General features: G+C 46.5%; 7 protein-coding genes across 8 annotated transcripts; 4 read left to right on the top strand and 3 right to left on the bottom strand.

Annotated features, from left to right (window-relative positions):
- Positions 1-108: 108 nt before the first annotated feature.
- On the top strand, positions 109-1,734 carry LOC111070188 (transcription factor Ouib-like). 2 transcript variants are annotated; one of them, XM_022360559.2, is made up of 4 exons: positions 109-282; positions 355-1,235; positions 1,292-1,411; positions 1,483-1,734. In XM_022360559.2, the coding sequence occupies exons 1-4, from the start codon at positions 172-174 to the stop codon at positions 1,616-1,618; spliced, it is 1,248 nt and encodes a 415-aa protein (XP_022216251.2). In that variant the 5' UTR covers positions 109-171; the 3' UTR covers positions 1,619-1,734. The 2 variants fall into 2 exon arrangements, with proteins under 2 accessions (XP_022216251.2, XP_022216252.2); XM_022360560.2 differs by having other exon boundaries at positions 261-282; positions 419-1,235.
- On the bottom strand, positions 1,651-2,354 carry LOC111070189 (zinc finger protein OZF). Its single transcript, XM_022360561.2, has 3 exons — positions 2,170-2,354; positions 1,988-2,107; positions 1,651-1,925 (listed from the first exon to the last, which is right to left on the bottom strand). Exons 1-3 carry the CDS (start codon positions 2,352-2,354, stop codon positions 1,724-1,726), a joined length of 507 nt encoding a protein of 168 aa, XP_022216253.2. The 3' UTR covers positions 1,651-1,723.
- A 32-nt stretch (positions 2,355-2,386) lies between these two features.
- On the bottom strand, positions 2,387-3,185 carry LOC121404776. The gene is made up of 2 exons (XM_041595118.1): positions 2,963-3,185; positions 2,387-2,898 (listed from the first exon to the last, which is right to left on the bottom strand). The coding sequence occupies exons 1-2, from the start codon at positions 3,077-3,079 to the stop codon at positions 2,389-2,391; spliced, it is 627 nt and encodes a 208-aa protein (XP_041451052.1). The 5' UTR covers positions 3,080-3,185; the 3' UTR covers positions 2,387-2,388.
- Positions 3,186-3,580: 395 nt separating this feature from the next.
- LOC111070033 (zinc finger protein 62 homolog) lies at positions 3,581-5,005 on the top strand. The gene is made up of 4 exons (XM_022360328.2): positions 3,581-3,708; positions 3,795-4,675; positions 4,735-4,845; positions 4,902-5,005. Exons 1-4 carry the CDS (start codon positions 3,673-3,675, stop codon positions 5,002-5,004), a joined length of 1,131 nt encoding a protein of 376 aa, XP_022216020.2. The 5' UTR covers positions 3,581-3,672; the 3' UTR covers position 5,005.
- A 47-nt stretch (positions 5,006-5,052) lies between these two features.
- Positions 5,053-6,782, top strand: LOC111070034 (zinc finger protein 436). Its single transcript, XM_022360330.2, has 5 exons — positions 5,053-5,269; positions 5,333-5,763; positions 5,819-6,226; positions 6,284-6,400; positions 6,461-6,782. Exons 1-5 carry the CDS (start codon positions 5,153-5,155, stop codon positions 6,606-6,608), a joined length of 1,221 nt encoding a protein of 406 aa, XP_022216022.2. The 5' UTR covers positions 5,053-5,152; the 3' UTR covers positions 6,609-6,782.
- Positions 6,783-6,865: 83 nt separating this feature from the next.
- On the bottom strand, positions 6,866-8,339 carry LOC111070282 (HIG1 domain family member 1A, mitochondrial). The gene is made up of 3 exons (XM_022360730.2): positions 8,171-8,339; positions 7,471-7,660; positions 6,866-7,277 (listed from the first exon to the last, which is right to left on the bottom strand). The coding sequence occupies exons 1-3, from the start codon at positions 8,259-8,261 to the stop codon at positions 7,256-7,258; spliced, it is 303 nt and encodes a 100-aa protein (XP_022216422.1). The 5' UTR covers positions 8,262-8,339; the 3' UTR covers positions 6,866-7,255.
- Positions 8,340-8,889: 550 nt separating this feature from the next.
- Positions 8,890-11,713, top strand: LOC111070281 (dihydrolipoyllysine-residue succinyltransferase component of 2-oxoglutarate dehydrogenase complex, mitochondrial). The gene is made up of 7 exons (XM_022360729.2): positions 8,890-9,109; positions 9,454-9,560; positions 9,627-9,728; positions 9,887-10,447; positions 10,512-10,656; positions 10,886-11,191; positions 11,251-11,713. The coding sequence occupies exons 1-7, from the start codon at positions 9,026-9,028 to the stop codon at positions 11,383-11,385; spliced, it is 1,440 nt and encodes a 479-aa protein (XP_022216421.2). The 5' UTR covers positions 8,890-9,025; the 3' UTR covers positions 11,386-11,713.
- The last annotated feature ends 519 nt before the right edge of the window (positions 11,714-12,232 follow it).

The following is a 12,232-nucleotide window of genomic DNA, read 5'->3' as shown; positions in this document are numbered from 1 at the left end:
AAATGTGGAATCATTAAAAGAGCGTAAACAAGCCAACGTATTTCAAAACAAAACAAGAATACCCGCTTCAAAAAAGCCAGATTTTACGGGGAAAGAGCGGACTTGGCAGCACTGATTTACAGCAACAAGCAAAATAAACATTTTTAATTTTATGGACAAGTTAGTTCCGAGATGTCGCTTCTGTGTCGAACTTGTGGGGAGCTCGCAATAAGTCCAAGGCGACTCTTTGACAAGAAGGGCGCCGACGTATTAAACGACATCCTTAAACTGACGGGCATCTGGGTAGGAAGAAATCCGTGAAAAACATTGGATGTATGCATATCGATACAATCACTAAATTGAGTTCAATTTCAGCTTACTAAGAGGGTAGGATACCCCTCGCATATATGCTCCATTTGCCTGCAACAATCAAATGAAGCCATGGCATTCAGGGAGCTTTGTATAAGAACCAACCACGCTTGGTACGAAACAGGAGATGCGGCCGACTCCAAGAGGGCTGATGACGCTGTGCACCTGGACCCACTAATTGGAAACGATGAGGCGGCGACACCTGAAGAGAGCAAAGGATATGTCACATTGGAAATTGAAACTCTGTGTGACGAACGAAAGTCTGCAAGTCCTTTGAGCCTTCATGGAGAACCCGATTCATTGTATGCTCGCAAGACAGCTTCGTCGCGTCGTCCCAGGAATGTATCAAATCTGCGTCGAAAAGCTGCGAAGGAACAATCTGAGGAAATTGCTAATGATGGCGAGTGTCTTGATGAGCTCTTGGACTTCGACCCCCTCATAAATGAAGATGCTCAGCTTGTCGTTGAGGAGGAGAATCACGAGGATGAAAACGTTATAAAAAGGACTTTGTCGGAGTTCAAGTCACGATTAGATTCGTGCTCTGTTCCTAAGAAAGAAGTATTGCGTGGTTCCAGGAAATTAAATCAAGAACCAGTTCTGAAACGTGAAGGAGATATTACAAAGAAGAAGCGGTATAGCAGAGCCAATGGTGGTTATTACTGTGACCAATGCGGCAAATGGTTCAAGTACAAAAGCAATCTCAATGTACATTTGACGCGACACACGGGCGTCAAGCAATTTGAATGCAAGGACTGTGGGCGCAAGGAGTTCACTATGCACCTTTTGAGCCTACACATACGAGTCAAACACAAAGGGGAACTGCCATACTCTTGCAAGTACTGTGGACAGGGCTTTGACAACTGCATCAAACGTTTAAACCATGAAAGGTGCGTAATTAATTCATTGTGAGTCTGAGACCAACCACTGATTGCATTTTCCTCAGGCGGCACAAGGAGTGCCCCGATATTCGACCACACGTCTGTGCTGTTTGCGGAAAAGCCTTCAAACTGAAGGGAGTCTTAAGGGCGCATGAGATTGTGCACACGGGCGAACAGCCATTCCAGTAAGTTGCCAAACACCTTTTATTCATACACACACTATATTTGTACATGCCTTTTTATCCATTATCCACAGCTGCGAGATCTGCGACGTACACTTTAACCGAAAATCGAGCTTACAAACCCACAACCGATCGAAGCAGCACATCAAAAATGTTGGTCAGGATAAAAGCAAAACACAGTTGGATGTATTTATGGACGAGGATGCGTAACGGCAACCAGTTTTAGATAAAAGATCCTTCATTTCGTGTGTGTTTCAATGGTCTAATGTTATCCATGCAAAAAGTGCATCAATAAAAATAAGACAATATTTTATTTTATTCATCATCATCAATAAGAGAATCAGTGAAATCAAAATCAATGTCGTCGTCTACCTCTTCCTCTATTTCTTCGTACTCGTAGGCATCTTCATCTTCATTTTGATTTTGAAGTCTGTTTTCCCTAGTCCGATGGTACTTGGTCAAATAATGCCCGCGCAGGAATATGGCCTCCTTGAACTCCTTGTCGCAAGTTTCGCAGCTGCAAAGGAAGAGTTGGTGCGTTAATTTTGACACATTTTCTATTGGTTTATAGAAACCTACTAGAATTTGCCCGTTCCCCCGCCTTTGTGTAGCTCTGCATGCTTTGCCAGCCCCACTTTGCTGATGAATCTCTTGCCACAATCGGCGCAAACGAATGGCAAGTCGGTTGAATGGTATCTCCTGCGGAAACAGAAAAATTCATTAAAGTATAAATAATTATATAGCTATAAGAGAGTGCTTACCGCTCATGCCGGCAGCGACTAGGACTATTGTTGAACGCCATGCCGCAGTATTTGCAGAGGAAAGGCTTCTCCCCGTTGTGTTTGACGCGAACATGCATTTTGAGCTGCGGGGCCGTGTAGAAGTAGGAGCCGCATTCATCGCAAAAAAATTTTTTCGCAGAGTGCCGCAACTTGTGGTCTCTCATGTTGCTTAGGTCGTTAAAGGCCCAGCCGCATTGGTCACACACATATTTCTTCTCCAAGCAAATAGCCCTTTTCCTCTTCTTTCTTGGTGGAACAAGCTCCATCCGCAAGGCTTCCTTTGGCACTGGTAATCCTTTTGGGAGGACTTGGTGGCGTGACTTGAGCAGGCGTGGAAGTCGCGCTGGTTCCTTCTGGCATGCGGCAGCGCTTAACCACTACACGGGGGTAATCGCTTCTGGGACTCGGGACTATTTTCTTTATTTCTTTGGGTTCTTGCGGTGCCAATAATACATGTCTTTTCTCATCCTCCGGCTCGGAGAACTCTTCACTGAAAGCGTCTTCATCATCGGTGCCATCCGTGGGCGGCACAGTTTCATCCAATGGGTCTCGGGGTTCATCCTTCTGCACAGGATTGCGTGCTCCGGCTGCCTTCAGCTGCAGACGCTTGTGCGTTTTTAGGCAACGCTCGCGAAACACTATGGCCTGGTTCAGGTCCAGCAAACAGCAGGAACAAATATGCGTTGGTAGATTTTCGTCAAACTCAAACTGCAAGTTTCAATAGAGATATTTTTGTTCTGTTCTTAAAGGTAGTTCTCGTCTCGTGTCTTACCGGAATGCCAGTGAGCTGCTTGATTCTCAGCAGTATTTCCGAGTTTTCCTTTTCGAAGATGTTCTTCGGATCGGAAATAAATATCTGCTCGCCACATGCTCTGCATTCCCAATCCATTTAAGCAAGTTATAACCTTTTTCTTTTTTGTAAATTGTTGTCAAAGAAATAACAAAAAGCAGCTGTGCGGCGTTCTTCTTCCGATTCTTCTTCTTCTCTGATTTGGCATTCAACTGCAGAATTACATGCAGTGCTGCCAAATCCGCTGTTTTCCCGTAATCTGGCGGTTTTTTTTTAGAACAACTGCGGGAAAAATTTGGGAACTGCCGGAAGCTGACCAGAATTCGTTTTCTGCTATTTTTTATGTTGCCAAATTTAGATCCAATTTGCTACTCAACCACTAGCTTTAAGTTTGCTTAATTATCTTCATGTAAAAACTCTATTAATTATTTTACTGGACAGTAAACCCACGCGTTTTTTTTTTAGCTTTGTCTGGTATTTTTCAGCCGGTTTTGTCTCTTCTCCAATTTAGAAACGGCTTTTTTCCTGAAGAAAAGTTGGCAGCACTGATTACAACTGTGAATGGCAACAATTTGTTGATTTGATTTGAGTCGCAAATTATGTTCGAGTGGAGACAACGGCTTTGCCGCACTTGTGGCACCCACATAGATGAATCGAGTGCCACTCCACTTTTTGAGGGGGAGAACTACCCCATGGTCATTATAATTGAAAATATCACCGATATGTATGTAAGTTGAAGATCCTGTAAAATTCGTTTTTTTTTTTTTTTGGATCGAAACGTTTAATCTGTATCCTGTGTCCTTCAATTACATAGTTGGATAAGGCGCATGATATGCCTGAGCTGATATGTCAAGGATGCAAGCGGGACCTGGAGAGGTTCCTGGAATTCCGTACAAAGTTCATGGCCAATAATGAATTTCTGCAGTACAAAAGGAACGCACTCGAACTGCAGGCATTTGACAGCGCTAATGATCTGATCGCCGCCGTTAATATTGAGGACGAGTCGCAGGTCGCTGCTGTAAAAGTGGAGGATAAAGAGATTTACGATGAGCCGCTGCTCGAAGTTAAAACCGAAGAGAATACAATGGACAACGACGATGTTGCTGTGAAGGATGAAGGAATGGACAACAATGCTGATGAGCCGCTGCTCACCGCCATCAATATCGAGGATAACACGATGGACAACGAGGCTGTGGAGTCTCTGCTCTCCGCCCTTAATATTAAAGATAAGGAATTGGACGAAAATGTCGAGTACAAAGATATGGATGATTATGCTGTGGAGTATCTGGTCACCGCCGATGAAGTCATACAGAACCATGGGGATGTGTCGCCGCCGCTTGTTCCACCCGATAAAGGCGAAGAAGGAAAGGATGTGGATGATGATGATGATGATGAAATTTCCAATCCAACGCCCACTTCTACCATCAAAAAGAAATCCAGGCCCACGAAGAAGAGTGACAAAACTTGGATCTGTCACATTTGCGAGGGCGAGTACAAGTGCTCGACCTACTTAAAATTGCATATGATGCGGCACTCTGGCAAGAAGGAAATTGAGTGTGACATTTGCCATGCCAGGTACTACACGGCTCCCGAAATGCGCCGTCACAGGATCCTGCACACGGATGCACGACCCTATGCCTGCCGCTACTGCAACAAAACTTTTCGCGGCTGCAGCAGCAAGGTTGTGCACGAGAGGTACATACGCTACACACAACCGTTTATAGGTGTATTCTAATCTGGGCTTATCCTTGCAGGAGTCATACCGACGAGCGTCCTTTTGCATGCCAATACTGCGACAAGTCGTTCAGGTCCACCTCCGCTCGTCGTAGGCACGAAAGAGTCCACACCAACACCCGCAACTATCAGTATGTGTGTTGTGGCAGCAAGTCCCTTAATGTAGTTCCAGCGATTTCTCTTGCAGCTGCGAGCTGTGCGATCTGTCGTTTCTGCGTTGCTCCCACTTGACGAAACACAAGAACACCAAGATACACAAACGCAAAATGGCTGTCGCCATGGACGACTAACGGGAATTGATTACAACATGGGCTAAGCTTTTGTTTGCGCTTCTGGGTGAATGGCGCTTTGCTTTTTTCTCAAGTCTGGGGAATGGGAATTTGGGAATTTTATGATTTGCCATTGTTCTCGTCCTAGTTTCAGTATTTTGCGTATGCTATGAAGATGTTTTGCAGAACTTGTTCGCGGCAGATAGTTGATTCTGCAGCGAGATGCCTTTTCGAGGCCCCTAGTAACGGTCTGCTTGGAAAAATCGAAACATTAACTGGCCTGCTCGTGAGTACAAAAGGAGGGTGAAATTTGCAGTTTCAAGTTCTTAAGGTGGTTTTTATTTAAAAGCTGAAAAGTGATGAGAAATTGCCACAACTCATGTGCCAGCAATGCGCGCAGGATCTACAGGCTGCATTCGAATTTCGCAGAGTTTGCATTGCGGTTCAGGAACGGCTGGAACTTGAGCTCGAGCAGGAGATGGACTCTCCACTGCTAAAGGACAACGACGATATTGATCAAAGTAACGTAGAAAGCGAGCCTGAACTAGTACCAAAGGAATACGTTGTAGAAATATCGTCCATTATCGAGGATTATCAGATCCAAGAGGAGAGCGGTAGCGATCCAAGTTCCCTGAATGGAACTATTGTCCAAGAAGAGGCCAATAATGACATGGATGCAGAGAAACATTCGTGCAACATGTGTGGCCTACGCTTTGCAAGCAAAGTCGAGCTCAGGAAGCACCAGTACCAGCTACATGATGTAGTTCCAGCCGGCAGGAAGTTAATTAAGTTGCTCGTTCTCTAGCCAAACGTTTCTAATGCTGATTCTTTGCAGATTCGATTGCAGCCATTGTGGGAAAAGTTTTCCCATTGCCTCTCGGCTGACTAAACACCTCCGTAGCATTGGGGCCGAGTTGGCGCATGACTGCCAAAAGTGCGGGGCAAAGTTTTACAGCCAAGTGCTGCTGGACAACCACACGGATCGACGCCACAAACCACCCCAGGAGAAACATGTCTGCCACCTATGCGGACAGACGCTGGCCACTCGCTTCAGTCTACAGAGTCACCTGGTGCGCCATGCCGGCACTAGACCCCACAAGTGCCAGCAATGCAGTGCCTCTTTTTCAACGGCTGCGGAGCTCTGTTCCCACGACAGAAAGCACACGGCTGTGCGTCCATACCCATGTCGGTATGAATGCGGGAAAGATTTTCGGTACTGTAGCGCCCGCAGCATACACGAAAGGTATGAAGCACCTCCATCTGATATTTTCTCATCTAAAGAGAGTACTTCCTTGCACAGGACTCACATGGATGAGAGCCAGCGTCCCTTCCGCTGCGAGTACTGCAGCAAGTCCTTCGTGACCAGGGGAGACTGCAGGTCCCATCAAATACAACACACCATGAGCCGCGAACACAGGTACACAACACAGACGCACTTTAATGCTTCAATAAATCTGTAATCTTTCCCTTCTTTCAGCTGTAACATCTGCAGGTTAAGATTCAAGCTTAGGAAACATTTTTTGGCCCATCTGAAATCGGGGGGCCACAAGACCCTGGAAGCGCGAGACAAAGCTTTAAAACGAAACGCATTAGGCCCACTTTCTGTTGAATCAAAATTAAAATGAAATACAAGGCCGTGGTAAAGGATCTCCTTTACGATGAGGAGAACGCGGTGTCCAATGGCAAGAAATTATAGGCCCTTGGTGAATCCTCAGGCCGATGATTTCATGTTACATAAATGTAATCTATAAAAAAATAAAGTTAGATAATCCTGTGGAGATTTCAGCAGAATTTCTTCGCAGAATTTGGCCTTGTGAAAACTTTCCATAAAATCAGCAGATCACACGCTCCCCCGTAATGACTTTTGCATTACACTTTTGCATACATTCTATTTTGTTTATTTAATCATATTATATATCATGCCAGAGGTATTCATATTTCATGTTTGTCTGCCGCCTGAGGAGCGACAGGGTGGTTCGTGTTCGTTTCGACAATGTCGTACAATTAAACAAACATTATCACAATCTTACGCAGGTATACAAGACATTTAGCTAGTTCAATTTGTTGGGGCCACCTGCACTAGGAGACGCAGAAAAGTACTAGCTAGCTAGTGCGAGCACCCGTCTCCCCATGGAGAGCCATCGTCAATCGGTGTGAATCTTATGATGATGCAATAAATAGAGTTACAAATCGCTTAGGTGTAGGATACGGTGTTTGCCACAGATGTTGAAAGGCTGTTTTTGAGTGGCCGCATAACAATCAGAAATGATCTTTAGTTAGTCAGTGGCTTGGAACTAAAATGAGAAATCAAAATAGGAGGGGGGAAGTGTGAGAAACATAAAACGATGGGATAATGAAATAAGTATTCCGGACACACCGCGAATTCTGTGTGTGTGTGTGTGTGTGGGGTTTGTGTGCCAGCGACTTACAAAATACATCGACTATAACTACAGCTACAGATTAATTAAGTGGGAGGGCTAGCATTACTTTTCCTTGGGCTGCTTGTCGAACAGGTACTCCTTGGCCATTGTGTACGCCAGTCCCGCTGTCAGACAGCCCACGACGGTGCCCTGGGCCGCCACACGAAGCTGCATCAGGAATACGCTGGTGCTCATGGTGCCACGGTTCTTGTACTTGTAGGCGCCAATTAGTCCCGCCGCCACGAATCCCGCAATGCCTGTGGATGAGTGGTTAAAAGGTATTTTCCGATTAGCTTTGTTCCATTAAATTACAAATAACGGCTGTTTTTGTTGTTGCTACCCGCCTGCCCACTACCTAGGGTCTAGTCAGCGTCTGCTGATAAATGCCAGACGGCCGTTGACGCACACACAAACATACACAGATGTGAATTTTAGCACGCGCCAAGGTTCAGATGGCCGCAACGTCACCGATGTGCTAATATCATTTCCCGCTGTCTTTCGAAGAGTTCCTTTTGCATTTCCGAATTACTGTATCAGCCGTGAGTGTTGCATCATTCGCTTTCCAGACGAACAGCGGATCATTAACCGTTATGTCACTACCTAGCGAGGGATCCTCCCACTTAACGTATTCTATTTAAATTTTGGCGAATTTTTCAAACACACAAATTACATGGTCAAGGTCGAGACTCGTCTAAATTGGTGCACGCACTATCAGCCTGCTTGCGCGAAAAGTTTCCACCTGACGTCACGGATGTTCGTTTACTCACCGACTAACATAAACGGCGATTCCTTGGCCTTCCTGGAAAATTTGTTGGCCTGTTCAGCATCGTCCTCGACAAAAAAGGACTTGGAGCTCATGTTGAACGCAGGTATTAATTAATTTAATAAAAAATTCAAGAGATACACGTCCCGTCCGGTCAGACGAAAAATCGGAAACAGCTGAAGTTCAACGAAAGCACAAACGTACATATCGATATATCGATATTTTTCCACGTTCATAGCGCTTAAACCTTGTTTTCTAAAATATTTCAATTAAAAAGAATCCTTGAAGCTAGCCAATCTTGTAGGAAATAGATTCATCTATCTGATAAAATTATATGTTTAGTGCTGAAAGTTCTAGCTAGCTACTAATATTAAACCGAATATCAATGTCGAGAAATATGATATCCGGACGTGGACAGAGAACGATTAATCCACTGTCGACCAAGGGGGTTTTAAATAATCCCACGAAAATGATGAAACTTGAACAATATTGGCGCAATTCAGGTGAAAGAGATCGTTGTAATTTTTTTTTTGCATGTGAAGAGGAATATTAGATCTACAAGAAGAGTTTCCAAACAGCATTATTTCCAGCGGTTTAACTCAATTTTTTCACCTGTTTAAATTGAGGGAGGTTAAGTGGGTTAAGTTCGTTTTTTATCGGTATATTTACAGTACTTTTGGAGCATGAGTAGGTATATTTCGGTATATTTCGGTATGTTTCCGAGTTTATATAAATCCACTGGGGCTATCAACGTTGCTTTTCCATTAACCGCAGTTTTAGTCAAGATCTTTTCGAAAAATTGACAAGTGTCCTCCAAACACACTCTCTTTCCCAGTAGAGACGAAGCGACGTCGCAGCGATGACGGGTATAATTTCCATAATAACGAGGCGGCTGCCAAACAGTGTCCAAACCATTGGCCTGCGCGCCGTGCGGAGTCATGAAGTAAGTGCAGGGGGTCGGCCAGGGGAGTTGCTGGCGATTCCTGGCGAGGGGCGCGGCTCCTAGTCGAATTGTATGTGGGGGCCGAGCTGCAGGCAACGCGCCTCCTCGCCACCGTAGACGTCACTGCAGCTGCTGAGGCCGGGCCAGGCAGCTATCCCAATGCGATTATGTAATTGTGTGTGTGTGTGCGTGCGCCGCTGAAAAAATGGCAAAATGTTTGCCCAGCCCGGCTGACACGGGTCTGGGCCCACAGCTGACGCTAGCGGCAAGACACACGTGATTCTGACTGACGTCCGACGTTGCTCCTGGTTGTGCAATCATTGATTTTTACTTTTCCTCCCCAGCTGAAGCGCTGCCTCCGTCAGTATTCCCGACTAGTTGCCGTGTCTGTCGCCAAGCAGCAGCAACTCCTGAACCAAGATGCCAATCTACGCTGCCAGGAAGCCTCGCGGTAAGTGCCCAAGACTCCATGGACTGCCATGCCATGCTAACTGAATCTCATTTCGTCACTGTCTAGGGTCATTACATGGCAGGGCTTCCACACCACCTCGCACCTGTGGCAAGAGCAGTCGGTGAAAGTGCCACCATTCGCCGACTCAATCGCCGAGGGAGACATCAAGTAAGTCGCGAGCAGCTGTGCCCGGTCATTGACGTGGATCGAGCAACAGGTTACTTAGTCAGAAACAGCTTGACAGGGCACCCGTTGTTCTGCCGCTGATGATGGCATATCGCAATATTATCACTGCCAATGCCAACACAACTTCTCACTCGCCACAGGTTCACCTGCAAGGTGGGCGACTCTTTTGCGGCGGACGAGGCGGTTATGGAGATCGAAACCGACAAGACGACGGTGCCAGTGCCAGCTCCATTCGCCGGCCAAATCACCGACATTCTGGTCAAGGACGGAGACACTGTCAAGCCTGGCCAGGAACTGTTCAAGATGAAGCCGGGCGCAGCGCCTGCCAAGGCGGCGGGTGCCGCCGCACCAGCTCCAGCTCCTGCTGCACCCAAGCCAGCTCCAGCTGCGGCTGCTCCTAAGCCAGCAGCGGCGGCTCCAGCTGCCAAGGCTCCACCACCACCGCCACCAGCAGCCGCTCGTCCGCCACCACCACCACCAGCGGCTCGTCCCCCACCAGCTGCTCCTCGTGCTGCCGCGCCTCCGCCAGCTGCCCTCGCCCAGGTGAAGCTGCCGCCTGCAGATGGCACCCGCCAGATCCTGGGTACCCGTTCCGAGCAGCGCGTCAAGATGAACCGCATGCGCCAGAAGATTGCGGCTCGCTTGAAGGACGCCCAGAACACCACAGCTATGTTGACCACCTTCAACGAGATCGACATGAGGTAAAGTTAAAGCAAAAGGAGATGCTCGTGCAGTGTCCCAATTAATGCCTTCCCTTGCCCCCAGCTACGCCATGAACTTCCGGAAACAGAACCTGGACGCATTCGTCAAAAAGTATGGCATCAAGCTGGGCTTCATGTCCATCTTCTCGAAGGCCAGTGCCTATGCGCTGCAGGATCAGCCCGTGGTGAACGCTGTCATCGATGGCACGGTAAACACGCCCACGCCCACGCCCCCCTATTCGCTGCTTGCTTATCGTTCGTGACGTAGCTTTATCTCGGCCAATAGTCAGTTGTTTGTATGCTTGGTTTATGCAACTTCCCGTGGCACCGATAAGGCCCGATAGGTCCCGATTAGAAAACACGACGTCAGGCCTGATGTAGCGCCATGTTTTCGATGTTTGTCTTTCGATTTATTATGCCCCCTGTTCTGTTTTTCAGGACATGGTGTACCGCGATTATGTGGACATCTCGGTGGCCGTGGCCACACCGCGTGGATTGATGGTGCCCGTCATCCGGAACGTGGAGAGCATGAACTATGCCGACATTGAGATTACATTGGCCGGTTTGGCTGACAAGGCCAAGCGTGACGCCATCACTGTGGAGGATATGGACGGCGGCACCTTCACCATCAGCAATGGTGGAGTGTTCGGCTCCCTGATGGGCACGCCCATCATTAATCCACCTCAAAGTGCTATTCTCGGCATGCACGGCATCTTCGAGCGTCCCATCGCCGTCAAGGGAGAGGTAAGATTGCATTTGCAACACTAATTGCTGATGGAATTGCTGATGCATTTCAAATACAGGTAAAAATTCGTCCCATGATGTACGTGGCGCTGACCTACGATCATCGGATCATCGATGGACGCGAGGCCGTTCTGTTCCTGCGCAAGATCAAGGCTGCCGTGGAGAACCCAGCGATCATCGTCGCCGGCTTGTAGAGTGCAATGTTGTCAAGTGCGTTCACGCTCATCCGTTGATATTAGTCGTCTCCTCTCAATATGAAGCTCCCTTTCGGTTATTTATTATCTTATTTTCGCCAAGGTCACAAAACGATTTAAATTGCATTCGGTATGCACCATCAGAATTAGTCGAAATAAAACATGGACAAGTGGATTTGTTTTCTAAACACGCTGTTTGCTTGTACCTTGCACTCTTGCACTCGCACTCGCACTTTGTCCCCCAAAAAACATTTGATGTTTAACTAAGATGCTGAAATGCAATAATGTAATGTAATAAAAAGCGATCACGAATATCGACCAACCTCAATAACACCAAAGCAATCTTTTGGCTCGTAGAAGGGATTGATCATTAATTTGGGAAGTGACTGCAAGGACTGTCGTGGAATATTTTCTTTGGTTTTTAAAGTACATATTGTAAAGGCTGAAATTATAATATAAAGATGAAGCATGAGAGTCAACGAGTACGTGACTCTGAAGAAGAAAAGAAGGCCACCTTGGCTTACTAAGAGAATAAGATAGTAAGTTCTTGTTTATTCATGTATTTTGTCTACTAAAACTAGTCACAAAAGTGTAGAGAGTAGGCTCGAGACGACAAACCAGATGTTTGTTTTCGAAAGTGATGCATCGCCAATGTACGTGTTCTATGATCCTTGATAAAGGGTATCCCAATAAGTGTTTGATATCCAAGTAAAGTCCAATAAATGCAGCTGTTTATACTGTACAAAATTACAGATGAACTCTTGCCCATTGTATTGAATTCTTTGGATTGTTCTTCAGACCATGGGATGCTGCTTCCATTCAGAATAATAGCCTGAAAGGATGAAAT

This window comes from Drosophila obscura, unplaced genomic scaffold (assembly GCF_018151105.1).
Source record: "Drosophila obscura isolate BZ-5 IFL unplaced genomic scaffold, ASM1815110v1 contig_4, whole genome shotgun sequence".
Lineage (NCBI taxonomy): Eukaryota > Metazoa > Arthropoda > Insecta > Diptera > Drosophilidae > Drosophila > Drosophila obscura.
Note: the sequence above shows the minus strand (reverse complement) of the source record. Positions and strands in the feature narration are given on the sequence as shown.